Raw genomic sequence first — 17,670 nt, 5'->3', positions numbered from 1 at the left:
GTCGCGCAACTGACTTTGACCGATGCTAGCATCGTAATGAGCTTTTAGAGGTCTGCCTCGAGGTGGAGCCTGCAGTGGCGACGGTGCTGGTACCGATGATTTCCTCGTAGCCTTGTGCTCTACCACACGGACGGGACTGGCCTCGGCTAGGAATCCCGATGTGCGAGGATGTCCTCGCGAGTCTCCAGCTGGGGACAACTGTCGCCTGTCCGTTTCTTGTACACCTTGGTTTGCTGGTGGAACAGGCGTCAATCCCATTGCTGCGCGCTTCTTACGCATCAGCTCCAACAAGGCTTCCTCTTCAGCTGTCACCGCCATGAACTTATGTGTAGTATCCGATCCGGCCCTGGGCTCGCTTGTCGACGTACGTGTGCTGCGGACACTGCGGGCCGGAGGCGAACGGGACATGTTCACAGCTGTCCACGGGCGATAGTCGTCATCTTCGTGAATGACAGACGGCTGCCTCGTGTGGCTGGATCGTTTGCTTCCGCTATAACTGCTTGTCCTTGGGTATTGCAGTGGCGTGAACGGTGGCTCAGGTGTGTACATAACTTCGATCGTGGCTGCACTAGTTGATGATCGCATGCTCCACGGGGCGGAAGGCCTTCGCTGTGATCGTACTTCGTAAGCTTGAGCTTGCCCAATAACAATTTCTCCTGAATCATCGTTCATGTCTAGGCTCTTGCGGACTGGTACCGTGCGTTGCGTAGCGCGAGCGTTGTCGCCCTCATCTTCCGATGATGAGAAAGATAGGACACTGGAGTCTTGGAGGTTGGGCTTCGACAGGGCAGACTCTTTTGTCTTCGTGGACTGTAAGGAATACTGGCTTGGTGAAGTGAGGCGCGTGACATCAACCAAATCTTCATGCGAAAAAGTGTCACGGCTGCCTGCTGGTGCCAGGTAGTGTGAACGTGATGCTTGCTGCGTCGAACCTCTTGAGACGACTTGATCGAGGGATGCCTTATAGGGATGCACAGCATGGTCATATGGACGACCAGCTCCCACAGCATGACTTTGCTCAGTGCCTTCTGTTGCTTCATCGCTATCCTCGTCGAGCGCATCAAACCAATGTTGTACGCCCTTGGGAGGTCTGCGTACGTTAATCTTAGCGTTGTCATATTCATCGCGCTTATGCATTCGCACAGGCGAGGTAGGAGTTTCTGGAGCTGACTGCTGTTTCCTCTGCAACTTCTTCGGTTTGACTTGACTCTGCGGGTTTGGCGTTGGATCTCTGGTCATAGGTCTTGGAAACTGATACTCGGAGGTTATTGACAGGGCTGCCGGTGAGTTGACCATCTTCGCGGGGGAGAGCAGCGCTCGAGAGTGGTTTGACCCCTCGCCGCCTCTCGGCTTTGGAAAGAGCTTTGAGAGATCCAAACGTGCAGGTTTGCTTTTGCGCATGTCCTTTCTTCTCGCCTCTTCTTGAATGACTGGTGACACGGGACTAACAATGTAGCCATTGCTGTTGTAATCTGGGACGACGACTTGAGGCTTTCCTCTCCTCAATGCCATGTCGCGCACGGCGGAATCGGATGTCTGCTGCGAGATGGATAACGGCGAGCTCTTTGCATCGTAGTGCGAGCGCATAGTCGAGTTTGAGGTCTGCGGGTGCAGTCGACGGCTAGCGACACTGTAATCAGATCCGCGCCTGCCTTCCCCACTGTATGCGTGCCCCATCACGTTCGATGATGGGCGTCTGGAGATGTCGGGTCTCGTAAGGTGCGTGTCGTATTCTGCAGCGGATCGTTTATCGTCGTGGCGCGACCCATAGCTTGCCTCGGATACTGTAATGGACATGTATCCGGGGCTCGCCGGGACCGATTGCTTCGACTTCGAGCGGAACATTGGTTCGGAAGTTCCCAGCACTCGGTGTGCCTTACTGGACGAGTCGTCAAGGCGTGAAGGCCATTCGGGCGCAGAGGGTATCGAGGGCGTCGAGCTGGCGGCGTCGTCTCTGGTAGGCTTCTTTTGTTTGCGCCCCGGCATAGGAAAGGAGAACTTCCCATGGTTCCGGACCATGATCAATGAAGAAAGACGGGCGTGGTTAGAGACAATTGGTGGCTTGCTGCCGGTTGGCGTCCGCGACTCGGTCTAGAATCAAAAGCAACGTACGGGTTGCGCGATACCGGTAGGCTTTCAAGCTTTCTCTTTTGCCCGCATTGAGCCGTGAGTGCGTCGAGAGAGCGCTATCCGTGCTGCCGCAGTGCTGGTGCTGGCGGTACATGTGCGAGCGAGGTTTCGGGAAGAGAGCTGTCGTAGACGATGTGTTGAGATCACTCGTGCTGGAGAGGAACCACAAAGTCCAGGTGCTCCAGGTTCGGCTGAGGGCCCGGTCTCCAAGCTATTAGTATTGCTCGCGCCGGCTTCCCGTTCCTGCAGCGAGGTTCGGCAAGGCGCTAAGGACGAAGTGCATGCAGCAAGCTGCGCAACTTGTACACTGTAATAATGAATGCCAGGTCTGCGAAAAGGAGTGGAGCCCTGGAGACATAGCGACGACGTCGTATGATAGCCAGCAAGTGTAGTCCCCAGGTTCCTGCTCGCCTTCCGCTCATGTGCTTTCATCCGACTCGTCAATCGCCGTGGTTATCGCCAACCTGGGCCATATGAAAGCTCGGTTCAGGCCAAGATCTGCGAGCCGGCGTCGATGTATGGCCCCCCCTGAAATCATCCAAGCGTGTCATGCTTGTCTGCCGGACCACCCACCTAAGGCAAATGCAGCCGCAAACATCAGGCTGGGAGGATGGCGCAGGAATAGGGACATGCAAGAGTTCGCTTAGGTGACTTTGTGGATCTCTGTGAGACGACTTCATCACGTCCGTCCGTTGCTGCACTGGAAACTGCAGTGCATGACTGTGTTCCCATCCTAATTTCTCCCGACACCAACACAGAAGCGACGTCACACAGGCAGCACGCCGTCACCGCCGTTCCGTTGGGAGCACGCTTCGTGTTCATAAACACAGCAACTGAGTCCAAGCCACAGCGCAGAGCAGCAAACCAGTCCGCGTGATCTTTGTGTTTCAGGTGTGCGGCATAGCAAAGCATGTATGGCGCGATCAGCATCGTCAGTGCCTAGGTCTTGGACTGGGCGCTGTAAATCGTTACTGTGGGACCCCTTACCGCCCGCTGATTCTCAAGATCGTGGAGTTGATCTTGGTGCGTGCTCCTATCGACTGCAATCTTGGACAACCGTATGCTTTTGCATAATTTCACAGCGTTGCCGTCTCCCTACGACGCTTGTGTAGCTGTCTAGTCTCCTTGCGAGCATTGTGGACATTGTCAAATGCTTTTCTTAGAAGCCTCATCAAACTTACACTTCAGCACCTGCAGCGATCTTCTGTCACACGACATGAAAGCAGACATGACGCAGTACCGTAGTGCTTTGCTCTGCGTCTACGTGTTCGAACGCAGTGGCATGCAGAAGGAGAGAAACTTCCATTTTCAATAAATTGTATTTGCGTGATGGTTAACCTTAATTTTTGAGCTCAGCATCACTACACGAGACAGTCAGAGAACGTATGCCGTCATCAACTATTGTTGAACATGGTGGTGTATTGGTGCCATGTCTTCACGCAATCTTCAAAGGCCACGAAATGTCTTAGCGCTTGGCCTTCGGCGTAGCAAAGTCACCACCTAGAATAGCGTGAGACACCACGCTTCCATTGTAAGTCTTCTTCTGAGGACCGTCAGTGTGGTTGCAGTCTTCGTGAGGTCGCTTGCGAGTCTTCGGAACAGGCGTGCCTGGAGTGGGTATGTCCGCGAACATAGGGTCCAAGCCTTCGAGCTAGATGGTGAAGCATTCGTTAGTGATACTCGAATCATATCGAACGAGTGAGCATACATGAGCTGTGATTCCAAGCGTTGGGTCGAAATAGATTTCGTTGATTGTCGTCTTTGCTTTCACAGTGGCCTCTAGACGAATTGCTGTGTTGTTGCGCCCTACATTCTCAATAACGCCATTATCTTTGAGGTGCTTGATTATTTTAGCAGTAACATGTTCCGTGCAACCTGTCAACGTCAGTCCTGTTCGAAGTGGAGCTAGCGGAAGAAACCTACCTATGGCTTTGCCTAGCTGTGCCTTACCATCATAGCCATGCTGAGAAAGCAGATGCACAACGCGGCGACGAATGGCTCGATCTCTCATGGATCTCAGATTTTGGGGCGATTCGCCTCCGAGGAGACAGGAATAGCAGATGTGCGTGTGAGGGATCCGGTGGTCGTCTCCTCCATGATACCCGCAGCAATGCACGTGTTGATATGTACGGCAGTACTCGCAGCAAATCTACACGCGTTAGTGGTTTTAAGTTTTTGGCGCAAATGAATACCTACTAGGTCGTCTTCCGTTGTAGCACATCCACATGCACATTGAATGTGCAGCATCGATGCACTTGAAGAAGCATGCTTTACCACTTTCTGGTGATCATTGTGATGCGGTCTGTCGATGTGGTCGATATCTAGTTGATCCCTCTTCGATTGGCGAAAGACCAGAGGCTCCACGACGGGCTCAACGACGTCACTTGCACGTGGCTGAGTCTCTTGAAGATACGTGGTTCTCAATGTAGGGGGAAGCTATGAACTGGTAAGCATGATGCGGTTCGAAACAACGACAAACTGACCATGCTAGTGACCTTCTTCTTCATCTCCATGTCGGATGACGAGGGTATGGCGAGCGTCTTGACACTGTCGTCTGGAAAAGAAGTCCCCGGGACGAAAGTCTTGCTTGAACTTTTCTGGATGGGAAACTGCTGACTTTGAGGCTTCTCATTACGGACCGGAACGCTTCGTTTGGGCACCTGCTTGTCCGTATCTGGTGGCTGAACATTAGTTGGCAACGCTGCTGCTACCCGTTGAGCAGATGAAGTTCCTGAGGACGAGAGCGCTGCTGTCTTCGCGTGTGCGGCTTCCGAGGCTTCTGTAGAAGGCCTATGCTTAGTGTATGGCATCCCCATGGGTACAGCATCAAGTTCATCCTCAGTTTTCGGAGCTAAGTAGGTCAGTCCGAGCTCGACATGGTGATGTCCAGCGTGCATTCGGGTTACTGCCGTTGTCCGGCATTCCCACTCCTCTGAATCCGCAAAACGAGTGGCGCCAGCCTCGTAATTGCTGAATCCTGGAGGACAGTACTCTGGAGGTTTAGTCTCGTTGAAGTCGAGCTCAACAAACATTTTGACAAGAGGCGGAAGTTCTGGTAGACATGCGGTACAGACGTGTGCTAGATCTGAAATGAAGCGGCCCAAGTTCCGCTTCGCCTGGTTGATCGATATGCTCTTGCCATGTATGTTCTCTTGCAGGCTCATATCAGAGACAAACGGGCCGTTGCCGGAGTCGGTCTTGCTGTACTGGAAGCTTAAAGCCCACTCCTCTACTCGCTCGCTCGGATCTGCCGAATGCTCTACAATGGCGAACCGTAATGTCTTCAGGTAACCTCGCTTAATTGCATCTGCGACTCCCACCTCCTACTTGCTTGTTAGCGTGCATCCACAACTCAAAACCGAGAACGACGTACCAACAGGTCTAATAAGCGATCGGCCCGTTCTGTCACACCCCTCTTAAGAGTCTCGTACTGCAACTTCTTCAGCTGCGTTTGAGAGGCATCTGAATCGGCGAGACTCTGTTTGTCCGAAGGTTTTGCGAACTCGACATATGCCGCCTCGTAGTTGTCGTCTTCAAACATGTGACGCAGCTTAGCTAGAGAACTCGCACAAGCTTGGGTAAGTGTTTGTACAATCATAGTGCTAGTTGACACCGTGACAGTTTGCGCAGTAGCAGTCGTTTCGGGTCCTTGGGTCTGCAGCACTTGTAGCATCGTTGTAGTAGATCCTGCTGCCGCAGCGGTCTGAACGGTGGCGGCCTGTGCCGAAGTATCTCGCACAGTGGCATCCTTCACTGGTGCAGCCTCAGTAGAAGCCTGTGATAGCCTGGTTCGGCGTTTCGAATCCCTGGCTGCCTGCTTCGGCAGCTTCGACTTGGGTGGCATGCTGAATGTGCAGTTGTAATTCGTGACTTGCAAGCGCGCCAATTGTTGTAGGAGAAGGGACTGTCCTCCTGGAAAGTGAGGTAGAAACGAGTGTGTTTGAGAAGACGAAATTCTTTTCGTAGCTGGACGCGCCTTCCTTCAGTGTTTGTGGTCAGACCATCGTGACGTCGGCTTCAGATCGGAAGGCAGGTGCGAGCCAACCACATCGCGACCTCAACATGTGAAGCAGACGCGCGGTAACAAGAATGAGTAGTGAAGCGTTCAAGCATTGTGCCGATAGACGAGGCTGAGATCCGCGCGAGGTCTGCAGTGCGGCAGTTATGGCAAAAGGTGGTGATGGTGCAGGTACCCCGGGTCCGTCGTGGCTCAGGTCAGATGAGTGGAAATTACCGCTGCAAATCTCACCTACAATGCATATCGAAGTGCTTTACTTATTGGAGCTGTACACTACATGATGTTGAGAAGAAGGCTGTTGAAGTGTGTGCGAGTGTGAAAGCTACAGAAGCGCACTGCCCAAATGACAGTCAGATGGAAGATGAAAGTCACCTACCTTCGTCGAAGTACACGACTCTCTGACTCCTTGCTCTATGAAACTTCATCCTGCTGTAATTTGTGTCCAATGTGAGTACGGTGAGTCGCTTGCACAGCCTGTCGTGTCAAACAGCATCTGCAATGCACAATGGTTATTTGAGAACAATGCCACTATGTCACATAGCAACTGATGCATCTTTCGCAAGCTCGCAAGATGAACATGTGTTGTACAAGGCTGAAAAGCCTACCATACTTCTCATCCTCGATCGGACTGCCTGGCTACAGATATGCACAAAATTTGAGGGGAAAACCCAGACCTGTCCTCAATCACGAGGGCTCCATACAGACTACTGCATGGGTAAAAGTCTTGTTGAGTGGCGGTATCTGGTGCTTGGGAGAACAACATCTGCGGTCAGCGAACAGCTGACAAGTCCTGCATGCCGCGTTCTCGACTACCGTCCGTGAAGCGCAACTCAGAGAACACGCCGACTAGAATCTTTATAAGCCACGCTAAGACAAAGAAGATGGTGGCGGCGGCAATGTTGTCGGCCGGCTCGCGAAGAATCCTCACGGCGTCGCAGGATCGAATCGAGTTGACGTGCGGATCAATGCTGGATGTGGTGCCGAGTGACGGCTGGCTGCCGTGCAATACTTTGTAAGGTAACCCGAGCGATGCAACTCAAGCTCGAGCTTGAACAGAGGAGATGCTTGACTGCATTTTCAGCATGCGCATAATAGACGCATCTGAACATGGTGCCTGCTCCATAATGTTTATAATAAAGACAGGCAATAAATATAACGTGCCAATGTGTACAGTATGTCGCGCAATATGAAATGAGAAGGTTGGGAGGGAACATGGGGCGAGGCAGCAAGGGCTTCGGTCGCGCTTACCTTTCGCCTATGCTTGGCCCTCAATCCACTCTTGTCCCCGCTGCCAGCACTCAGCACCTCCAACACCACTCCCGCGATATTACGGCCGCCCTCTCTGTTCCTTCCTTTATTCGCGAGCCCCGGCGCCCTCGAGTTGTGCAACGGCCTGGTCCCTGTGTTTCACCGCTCTGGCAGACATCTCCACGGATCTCCTTTCCTCCACCGTCGTCAGCGGCGATAGACCGAGGGACGTACACGACGATACCAGCCACGCTCACGACCCCGGAGAGTCCTTGCACATCACGGTCACGGGATCATAACCATGCACACGGCCTAGACGCGATCGTTTGACCCTGCGTGCCGCCGCTTCACCGAGCACACCTCCCTCTCGAGGTCCCGACCCCATCACGACATTCACGCCCGGCAACCGGTCCGCTCTGCTGCTTGGACACGACAGACAGCCTACATAGCGCATAGGTATCTCCAAGCCGCAAGAGTTTGTAGAGGACTCGGCCCCTTCATCTACCTCGTCAGTCGCCTCACGATATGGCCTCGGCTGCCTCAGGCCCCAGCCCTGACGGGCGTTCGACATCGGTGCATAATGACGCGGTCGATCCGTATACGACCATGGGCCAGTTCTCTTTTGCGCCCGCTACCAAAACGACAGTCGTCACCACGACATATACAACCACAACCACTTTCCCGCCCTTGTGCGTGAACGCCCCGGGAAGCCTTGGCGGACGCGATCCCAAGGAATACCCACTCGCCCACGTACAAGCACCTGAGTCGATACGGAAGATCTACTTTGAGGCGGGAGGAGAGCTCGCGTGCTTCGAAGAGGCTGACGCTGCGTCAAACAAAGTGCAGGAGGTAAGCTTTCGCCAAATCCAGGGATATGCGTGCCAGCCACGTTGGGATGACTGACCTGTGAACTACTGTAACTGACTATCTACTCCGCAGCACAACAAACTCCAGAACTCCCTCCGATCTGCCAACGGCACACTGAAGAAGGTGGAATCATTCAAAGGACCCCCCGTGTTCGCAACACCGAATCGCGCTATCCGCCCAGCCTTCGCCCACAACCCGCATCTGCGTGCAGTTTCAGGACGTCGAAAGCGGGAATCTTCCGAGGATTCCCCACCTGTGCCATCAATAAAGGAAGCAGCTGAACTGGCTAGCCTACATCGACGGAGCAAGAAGCCGCGCATAGCAGTCCACGAGGATAAGAGTGAAGATACGATGCGTGACTACACACCAGAGGACCTAGACGAGCCAGTCCCAGCGACGCCTGACACCGATCTTGGACTCGCAGGCAAAGCCGCGGCATCAAAAGCTAGAGTAGGGCCTTCTTTGAGAATTGGCCACAGGTCCACTTCCCAGCAAGCCAGTCAGGCACAATTACCACCACGGTGGCAACTCCAGGAGTCGGCTGCAGGCCCTTCGACTGTCAGGTCTGGCTCATCTGCACCCCGTGGGCAGTCGCCGGATCCATCTTTCCCCACGAGCATGCTTCATGGTCCTGGGGTCGCTGCTACACCACCTATCGCTGAGTCTGACAGGGAGCCAGCTGTGTCCTTCGCTGACGATGAATCATTCTCGTCAGCCCGACTTACACCTCTTGATATTGGTTCCGCACAAGACGCCAGTCTTCCGAGCCCTAGTTTGTCTCCCATTACTGCCGCCGCCAATGCTCAACAAAGCACGAGTGGAGCCTCGTTCTTGGGTGCAGATGGTGACTTTGATCCCAACGATGTTTCAGGGCTGGACCTCTCACAAAGCGAACTGGCGGACTTCCCGCTCTTCCCTTCTGGATCACATCACCTCGAACTACCAGATGTGGGCGAGGTGGCCAGCCCCAACCCACAGCTCTTGACGCCGACTGTCATGGGCATCCCTAGCATGCTGAATTCGTTCGACGCCCTACCTGAGCAAATGAAGTCGTATGTCATGTATCAGCTGCTTAGGCGCTGCCCAAAGCCCACCCTGCACTTCGTCGCCGACGTCGTCAACCCAGCCCTGAAGCGCGACTTCATTGCTTCACTACCTGCGGAGCTGGGTCTTGAGATCATCGCATACCTGGATGTCAAGAGCATGTGCAGTGCGGCCCAGGTATCCACATACTGGCGCAGACTTGTCGATACACACGAGGGTGCTTGGAGAGATCTCTTCGAGAAGGATGGCTACAAGCTGCCGTATGGCGAGCTCGAGCGTGCTGTTCAGGAAGGCTGGGGCTGGCAATATCCCCATTTGCCAGACAGCTACGAGCGTGATCTGCGAGCTACCTCTATTGGTTCAAGGTCAGATAGCGAAGCACACGTTGGCTTCTCTGCTGTCAGTCATTCAGGGAGTGCTCATGACCACGAAGGGGCAATAACGCGATCTTCCTCGACCCGACAAAAGAGGAAAGCAAGCAGCAAGCATGGTATCTCCAAGAAGCTACGCAAGAAGGGATTATCCTCTGCCAAGACACAAGTTGCTCTCTATTCGCAGCCTGGAGACAAACAAAACGGGCCCAACGCCTACGCCCAGCGAGCTCGAGCCGCCGTCCCGGATCCAAGGGTTGGCTTGCCCAGCTTGCGCAACATGCATCTCTTCAAATCTTTATACCAGCGACACCACCTCATTCGAAAGAGCTGGATGGAAGAGGATACGAAGCCAAAACATATCGCATTCCGTGCGCACCAGCGACACGTCGTCACTTGCTTACAGTTTGACACGGACAAGATTTTGACTGGAAGCGACGACACTAATATCAACGTCTACGACACCAAGACCGGAGCTATACGTCAACGTCTCGAGGGCCACGAGGGCGGTGTCTGGGCCTTGCAGTATGAGGGCAATACCTTGGTGTCGGGCTCAACGGATCGCTCAGTGCGAGTCTGGGATATTGAGAAGGGCAAGTGCACACAGGTTTTCCAAGGTCACACATCTACCGTTCGATGTCTTGTCATTCTCAAGCCAACACAGATCGGAGAGACGATAGATGGTCAGCCAATTCTGATGCCCAAGGAAGAGCTAATCATCACTGGTTCTCGAGATTCAACCCTCCGTGTATGGAAAATGCCCAAGCCCGGTGATCGCAGCGTTATGCAAACGGTAGCTTCCTCGAACGATAGCGACAACCCCTACTTCGTGCGAGCCCTCACAGGTCATCACCACTCCGTCCGCGCCATTGCCGCCCACGGTGACACTCTTGTCAGCGGCAGCTACGACTGCACGGTCCGAGTATGGAAGATCTCAACCGGGGAGGTCCTACATCGCCTTCAAGGTCACTCGCAGAAGGTCTACAGCGTTGTTCTGGACCATGCCCGTAATCGTTGCATCAGTGGGTCTATGGACAACATGGTCAAGGTGTGGTCCTTGGAGACAGGCGCCTGCCTATTCACACTTGAAGGTCACACTTCTCTCGTTGGCCTGTTGGATCTAAGCCATGGGCGGCTAGTCTCTGCCGCTGCAGACTCCACACTACGCATCTGGGACCCAGAGAATGGCCAATGCAAGAGTAGACTTTGTGCCCACACTGGCGCCATTACTTGCTTCCAGCACGACGGCCAGAAGGTCATCTCGGGCTCCGACCGTACACTGAAGATGTGGAATGTTAACACAGGCGAGTTCGTCAAAGACCTATTGACGGATCTCAGCGGAGTGTGGCAAGTCAAGTTCAACGAGCGCCGATGCGTCGCTGCTGTACAGCGAAACAGCATGACGTATATCGAGGTAAGCTATAGTACCATCTCAAATATGAGTCCGACTAACGACACCAGGTTCTTGATTTTGGCGCTTCCCGTGACGGCGTTCCGTTAGAGCAACGAGGTCGCCGCATCGTGGTCAACCACCGTGGCCACGAAATAGAGGATGTTACAGACGTAGAACCGACCGACGCAGACCAGGCGTGAGCTCTGCTTGTTTGACCACCTTCCTTCTTGCACATACTGCGAACATGTTCAAAAGCTATACCCCTTAGTCGGCTCTTTTCGGGCACGATGTCATGACGAGTTTATTGTTTCCTGAGATGGCATGATAGGTGTTCTTTGTATCAGCCCAGTTTGCGGGCTTGTAATTTCCGGATATCCACTTCTGCGAACAGGCGTTTATGTTAGGATAGGGTGCATAGCTTCGGCGTTTTCCAGCATCGACTATGCGGACACTCAGGCATAGAGACCCCGGGGGTTCGTGCCATGCATTACGAATAGAGAGAATACATACACATCATTCTGATGCCCTTTCTTTGCTCCTCGTGCTCGTAATGTGGCTGACACGAAGGCGAGGAGTGGCGGCAGCTCGGGGGTGCCCCGCCGGCCCCGCAGACGCGATCGCAGCTCTGGCTCGCAAACATCAAGCTATCACACTTCGCAGCGACAGTCTACTCTCCGTCCTTGCATTCGTTGGACATGTGCACCAAACTCGACTAACCCTAATGCCGGAGTATTTCTTTCATCTCACGTTTGAGCTGTATCCCTCTCGCTCGTCTTCGAACACAGCGTACACCCCGCCGCCGCAGACAGACATCTTTACCTCTGAGCTCCCGGCACATCGAAAGGCTTCCTGGGGGTCAATCTTACCGGCTCCACAGGTCGACGATAGCTCCCATAAGCTGGTGTCATCGAGCAGGGACGCTGCTCAGCTGCCTGCTCCCCGCGAACGGCTGCCACTGACCCGCCGGTTCAGTCACCTCACGCGACCGTCCATATCCGACCACCACGATAGCCCCGTACCTGTAGTCAAGCCGCCGAAAAGGCCCGGACATAGGCGGACACAAAGCTTCGCCCACAGAGATTGGCGGTTCGACGCCATATCCATTCTCAGCATCGATATGAGCGCGAGCAATGGCGACGAGCTCACTCGGGTCCACTCAAAGTCGCTCAAACACGCCGCGCAAGCACAGAACTCGGGTGGTCTGGCGACAAAGGGCAAATTTATTCCCTCTGATTTAAGGGATACAGAGGTCGGCTGGGGTGTGGTGCACCTCTACCGCGATGGGCAAGAGACGCCGGGCCTGTACGAGGACGTTGAGGGGGCTACCACGGACTTCAACGAGGAGGACTGCACTACACTTTGCATCTTGAGGCGGTGCCATCCTACATGACGCCATCCGACTTCTTGGGCTTTGTGGGAGAGCGAACGCGGGAAGACGTGTCGCACTTCCGCCTCATCAAGACGAGCAGGGCAAACAAATACATGGTGCTCATGAAGTTCCGGAGTGCGAGACAGGCGAGGGAGTGGAGGAAGGAGTGGAATGGCAAGGCATTCAATAGCATGGAGGTGAGACATAGGTTCTCTATTAGACATTTGCTTTCGCTAACAACGACAGCCCGAGTACTGCCATGTCGTCTTCGTCAAATCCATCAACTTCCAGAACGGCGACTCGAACCGCGATCCTACTTCGTACCCCGACTTGACCAACGATCCCGTTTGCCCCCAGCTCCCTCCTAAGCAGTCGACTGCTCCAATACCACCAGCGACTGGTGTCTCCTCACCTGTCGACGGACCCTCCATGGCGTCTTCCCTCACAGCAAAGCCACATGCACCTCCCACACCCGCTCTCGTCGAGCTCCCCACGTGTCCCGTTTGCCTCGAACGCATGGACGAGACTACAGGTCTGCTCACCATTCTCTGCCAACACGTCTTCCACTGCGCCTGTCTGGAGAAGTGGCGCGGCTCTGGCTGCCCCGTATGTCGCTACACCCAGAACGATGCCTTTCACCTCCAACCGCGGCGCCGACGGCGAAGCCCCCGACAACGAATGCAGCGTATGCGGCTCAACAGAAAACCTCTGGATCTGCCTCATCTGCGGCAACATAGGCTGCGGCCGCTACGATTCGGCCCACGCCTTTGCACACTACGAAGCCACCTCGCACACCTACGCCATGGACGTCGTCACCCAGCACGTCTGGGACTATGCCGGCGACGGCTACGTGCACCGCCTGATCCAGAACAAAACCGACGGCAAGCTTGTCGACATGCCCGCCTCCACGCACGCAGGCGGCATGACGGGCTACGCTAATGATACGGTCCCCCGCGAGAAGCTGGATAACATGGGCATGGAGTATGCGTACCTGCTTACCTCGCAGCTCGAATCCCAGCGCGCGTACTTTGAAGAACAACTCGAGCGCGCCGTGGACAAAGCCGCCAAAGCCGCGTCTTCCGCTGACGAAGCGTCGCGCTCCGTCGCTTCTCTGTCCCAAAAATTCGACCACTTGAGGACCCAGCATGACGATGCGACACGCACCATTTCCACCCTCGAAAAGGAACTTGACCGCCACAAGCAAAAATCCACCGCGTCCAGCGATCTCGCCAGGAAATTAATGAAGCAGTACAAAGAAGAACAGACCATCAACGAGAGTCTGATGGCGCGAATCAAGCACTTGGAAAAGAAGGCCGAGGATGCGGAGATCAAGGTCAAGCAGATTCAGGCGCAAAAGGAGGATCTGGAGGAGCAGAATCGCGATTTGAGTTTCTTTATTAGCGGGCAGGAGAAGTTGCGGGAGATGCAGGCGGGAGAGGGGTTGGAGGAGGGTGAGGTTGAGGGCGGGACGGTGGAGGTTGCCGAGGTGAAAAAGGGGCGGAGGAAGGGGAAGAAGAAGGCTTGACTTTTTCTGGCATGGGAACGGGCGTTATGGGATGGGCGTGGATTATTTGAGATACCCCCTTTAGACGCGATATTTTGGCCCTGGCGTGGGCATCAGCCGAATCACACATTCTTCACCACCACCAAGTCCACTTTCAGTCTTTTCTAACAATGCAAATAAATCGTATTCGTTATTCCAACTCCCCTATCCATCCAAATCCCAACCTCATTAAACGCCCTTCTCGTAAAAGCAAAACCGAAAACAATATAGATATATATATACACATGTGGTCATGTCTGGAGAAAAAGCGGTCGTCAAAGTCGTGTCATGCCAAGTCGTGCGTGGCCCCAGTCATTCTGGATAGCAGTGTGTAAAAGGAGAGACGGAGACTAAGAGTGAACGCCCTAAGGAAAAGAAGATTTCGTCGAAGAAATGCTGGAACAATCTGGAGTCGGTGTCGTGTATGCAAAGGTCGTATCCAGAAAGTTGTTTTTTTCTCGAAAGGGGGCAATGATCCAAGTAACCATTCGGGTGAAGATGGAAGTATGTCCAAAACCGACATACAGCTCGCTCAAATCCAATCATCATCATCCTTCTTCACACCTACACCAACACCAATCTCCTTATCAAACCCGAGCCCCAGATCAAACTTCGGGGCCTGAATCTGCGGCGCCAACTCGGCCTTCTTCTTCGGACTTTGCTTGACAGGCGAGCTGACCGCGCTCTTCCCATCGCCCGCACCCATGCGCACAGTCTTGACGTCCCAGTCATCTTCGAGCGCGGCGCCAATCCACACCTTGACGCTGTCATGCACGGCACCATAGTACTTTGGATTGCAAGCGCGCAAGTGACCCATCAATTTTTCAAAGCCCGAAACTTTGAATTCCTGGCGTAGGGTATTGCGTGCTTCGCGGGTGGGGAGGGAGGCGATGAGGCCGTTGAGGAGATCGATGTGGGTGGCGAGGTAGTTGGTGGCATCCCATTCTACGCCGCCGACGTATGGAGCTGCTGGGACGATGGCGCGTTGACCGGGGAAATGGGTTTTGGCGTAGGATTTGGCAGAGTCCTTGGGAGCAGGAGGGACGGGGACCACGTTGAGGTGGTGGATGAAGATCCAGAAGACTTCTTTGGTGACGTTGCTCATCTCCTTGCACCATACCTGGTACGGACGAGGTTGGTACATTTGCAGGATGAAGGGCACCGTGGAGGACTCCTTCTCCTTGACGGGATCTTTGAGATAGTTCAGCAACTGAGTGGCGCGTGTTTCGAGTTCTTCCTCCGGGGCCATGGAGATATGGGCAAAGATGATCTCGATGATGAGCTCACGCGTAGTAAACTCGCTCGGGCCCTTGTGTTCCTCGTCAAACAGCATAGCAAGGAGTGCTGGGTACAATGTAGGCGAGATCTCGTTGAGCTGCTTCAGCGCAGTTGCGGTTGTGCACAGACCCTTTAGGCATCGAAGAAGCTCATGAAGAAGAGTGTCCTCGTGATCCTCGCGCCACTCAATCTCCATGATGCGGTGGAGGAGAGCGACCAGCTCAGTCATGCCACCCTCTAGGATGAAGTTGTCGACCCAATCGACTGTCTCGTTTCGGAGCAGCAATCGGAGCTTGTGCAGCTTGCCGACCTCAACGTTGCCTGGCTTCGGCGTCTTCTTGAGGTACTTGATGAACTCATCTGCCTTTACAGACTTCACTCCATTCGATACGGACCGATCCGAAGAAGTTGACGCCAGTGACCTCGTGGAAGGCGACTTGGGTATGTTTACCGCCTTGGAGGATGTCTTCCTCTCGTTGGCGTCCGGCTTCTGTTTCTTGGTGGGAGAATCACTCCGGCTGAATGTGAAGGTCCTGCTTCGCGGGCGCTCGCGCTTAGATGAGCCCGGCTTGTCCGTTGGTGAGGTGACGTTCTCTTCTTCCATTGCTTCGTCTCGTGACTTGTTGCTCCTCGTGTGACCAGGCTTCTGTGTGGGCCTACCATCGCTTTCACCAATGGATGAGTGGGCAGACGCGGTCCTTGATGCTGATGGGGTGTCAAGTTTGTGCATGCGAACAAAGTCAGCCTTAACCTCGAGCTTCAGTGTCCGCATCTGAGCGCGTTGGTGTGTGGGAATGTTTCGTGATTCCTAATCTAGTCAGTGATGTTCGGCTGCATAGTCCAATTACACATACCAAAACTTCTTCAAACTCGGCATCCACCGTCTGCGGGTCAAGCTTGGTGGGCGAACTCGGAGCTTCCATCTGCCTGGACTTGCCATTGAAGGCAGCAACAGCAGCCATGACCCTGTTAGGCTTCTTTGCCGCTGGAGCGGGCTGAGGCGCGGGCCTTGCCTTCTCGTCCTTCCTGCTGGTATCGGTGCTGGAGCGGCCCATTGGTGGTCTCACGGCCGAATGCTTGGACGGAGAAGGGTCCCTGCTCCTACCCTCGTTGCCCTTGGTATCCGACAATGGCACTCGATCACCGCTCTTCTTGCGGGTGAAGGTCTCGAGCAGGCCGGTGGAGGTGCTCTTAGGAACGACCATCGACTTGGGTCGCTCTTTCGCGGCGGGTTTCTGTTGTAGCGACGGCTGCCCATAATCGAAGAAGTTGCGCTGCTTGGTCGGAGAGTACTGCTGGGGTGTATACAGCGCAATCTCGTCTTCGACACTCCTTCGGTGGTCGTTCAACGGCACTCGGCTTGTGGTGGTGACTTCCTGCAGTGGGGTCGAGCTGAACTCGGCCCAGATGGGAGGACGCGGGGGTTCGGAGGCGTTCGCAGAGTTGGGTGGTGTCGTGTTCTCCTTGTCTCTGGGCTGCTTCGCGGGCGACTGGGACCGCTCCTTCGACCTGCCCTTGCCGAACATGGCAGCCAGGTTGGTCGACGACTTGGTCTTCTTTGGCTTCTCTCCCATAACCTCCTCCTCACGCGGCCGCCTCACATCCATCGACTTCTTGTCCTTTGGCTTCTCTTCCTTCTTCGCCAGTGACCGTAGCGAGACGGAGCTGAGCGTCTTCTTGTGCAGGCTCTTCGGGCGGCTCTGCTTGGCGTCTTGAGACTTTTGCGGGGACGGCGGATTGAGAGGAATGTTCTCGGTGCGCGTGCCAGCCCGGAGTTGGCTGTGCGGGTGGTCTGGAGGTAGCAATGGCGCCTGGAAGTTGGAGACAGGCGTGTACGGGGCGTTGAAAGCTTGGTTCTTCTTCAGCTCCATGCCGTCCGAGATGGTACGCTTGTGTGTCTTGTTCACAAAAGCCTTGAGCACCGTCGACGGCTTGCTGCGCCGGTTGCCTGCTTCGGGTGTCGCCATTGCGCAGGCTTACGGGCACTTGCAAGAGCTGGCGAGGACGTGGTAGGAATTACGCGGCAGTAGAATCGAAAATCAGACCGGCAAGGAAAGTCATGAAGGAGCCTGAGCTATAGCAGAGCAATCGCGGGCATATCAAAGAGAGTGACGATGGTCGTTGCAGCCCGCGGGTGGGCATAAACAGACTGGGGTATCTCCACAGCAACCGATGACGCTAGAACATCCATGCATGCCCGCACACCTCAACGCCACGACCACGCTCATCTCGTCTCGCATTGCCTTTTTATGGAATTTAGAATTTGATTGAGTTGGTGTTCAATGCACTGCAAAAAAGTATGAAAAGGTCGAGATGCTTTTCTTGGGTCGTCGTGAAGAGCTAATGCCGGCATCCGCGACAGCTGCATGGTCGCTACCCTTGCATCGTAGTGTACCATAGTTGCGCAGA

General features: G+C 54.5%; 5 protein-coding genes across 5 annotated transcripts; 2 read left to right on the top strand and 3 right to left on the bottom strand.

The window, feature by feature from the left end:
* Positions 1 to 568: 568 nt before the first annotated feature.
* Positions 569 to 1,587, bottom strand: SNOG_06223 (hypothetical protein; the record flags this gene model as incomplete). The annotated part of the gene is given in 2 exon segments (XM_001796553.1): positions 569 to 604; positions 622 to 1,587. 2 exon segments carry the CDS (start codon positions 1,585 to 1,587, stop codon positions 569 to 571), a joined length of 1,002 nt encoding a protein of 333 aa, XP_001796605.1.
* A 2,008-nt stretch (positions 1,588 to 3,595) lies between these two features.
* On the bottom strand, positions 3,596 to 5,974 carry SNOG_06222 (hypothetical protein; the record flags this gene model as incomplete). The annotated part of the gene is made up of 5 exons (XM_001796552.1): positions 3,596 to 3,781; positions 3,839 to 3,960; positions 4,054 to 4,093; positions 4,614 to 5,437; positions 5,542 to 5,974. The coding sequence occupies 5 exons, from the start codon at positions 5,972 to 5,974 to the stop codon at positions 3,596 to 3,598; spliced, it is 1,605 nt and encodes a 534-aa protein (XP_001796604.1).
* Positions 5,975 to 8,002: 2,028 nt separating this feature from the next.
* SNOG_06220 (hypothetical protein) lies at positions 8,003 to 11,227 on the top strand (the record flags this gene model as incomplete). Its single annotated transcript, XM_001796551.1, has 4 exons — positions 8,003 to 8,245; positions 8,336 to 8,713; positions 8,798 to 11,092; positions 11,180 to 11,227. The coding sequence occupies 4 exons, from the start codon at positions 8,003 to 8,005 to the stop codon at positions 11,225 to 11,227; spliced, it is 2,964 nt and encodes a 987-aa protein (XP_001796603.1).
* Positions 11,228 to 12,457: 1,230 nt separating this feature from the next.
* Positions 12,458 to 13,965, top strand: SNOG_06219 (hypothetical protein; the record flags this gene model as incomplete). Its single annotated transcript, XM_001796550.1, has 3 exons — positions 12,458 to 12,637; positions 12,687 to 12,941; positions 12,973 to 13,965. 3 exons carry the CDS (start codon positions 12,458 to 12,460, stop codon positions 13,963 to 13,965), a joined length of 1,428 nt encoding a protein of 475 aa, XP_001796602.1.
* Positions 13,966 to 14,515: 550 nt separating this feature from the next.
* On the bottom strand, positions 14,516 to 17,228 carry SNOG_06218 (hypothetical protein; the record flags this gene model as incomplete). Its single annotated transcript, XM_001796549.1, has 2 exons — positions 14,516 to 16,033; positions 16,116 to 17,228. 2 exons carry the CDS (start codon positions 17,226 to 17,228, stop codon positions 14,516 to 14,518), a joined length of 2,631 nt encoding a protein of 876 aa, XP_001796601.1.
* Between the last annotated feature and the right edge of the window lie 442 nt (positions 17,229 to 17,670).

Source organism: Parastagonospora nodorum, assembly GCF_000146915.1.
Source record: "Parastagonospora nodorum SN15 chromosome Unknown scaffold_9, whole genome shotgun sequence".
Taxonomy (NCBI): domain Eukaryota; kingdom Fungi; phylum Ascomycota; class Dothideomycetes; order Pleosporales; family Phaeosphaeriaceae; genus Parastagonospora; species Parastagonospora nodorum.
The sequence above is the reverse complement of the archived record's forward strand: the minus strand, read 5'-3'. Positions and strand labels throughout refer to the sequence as shown.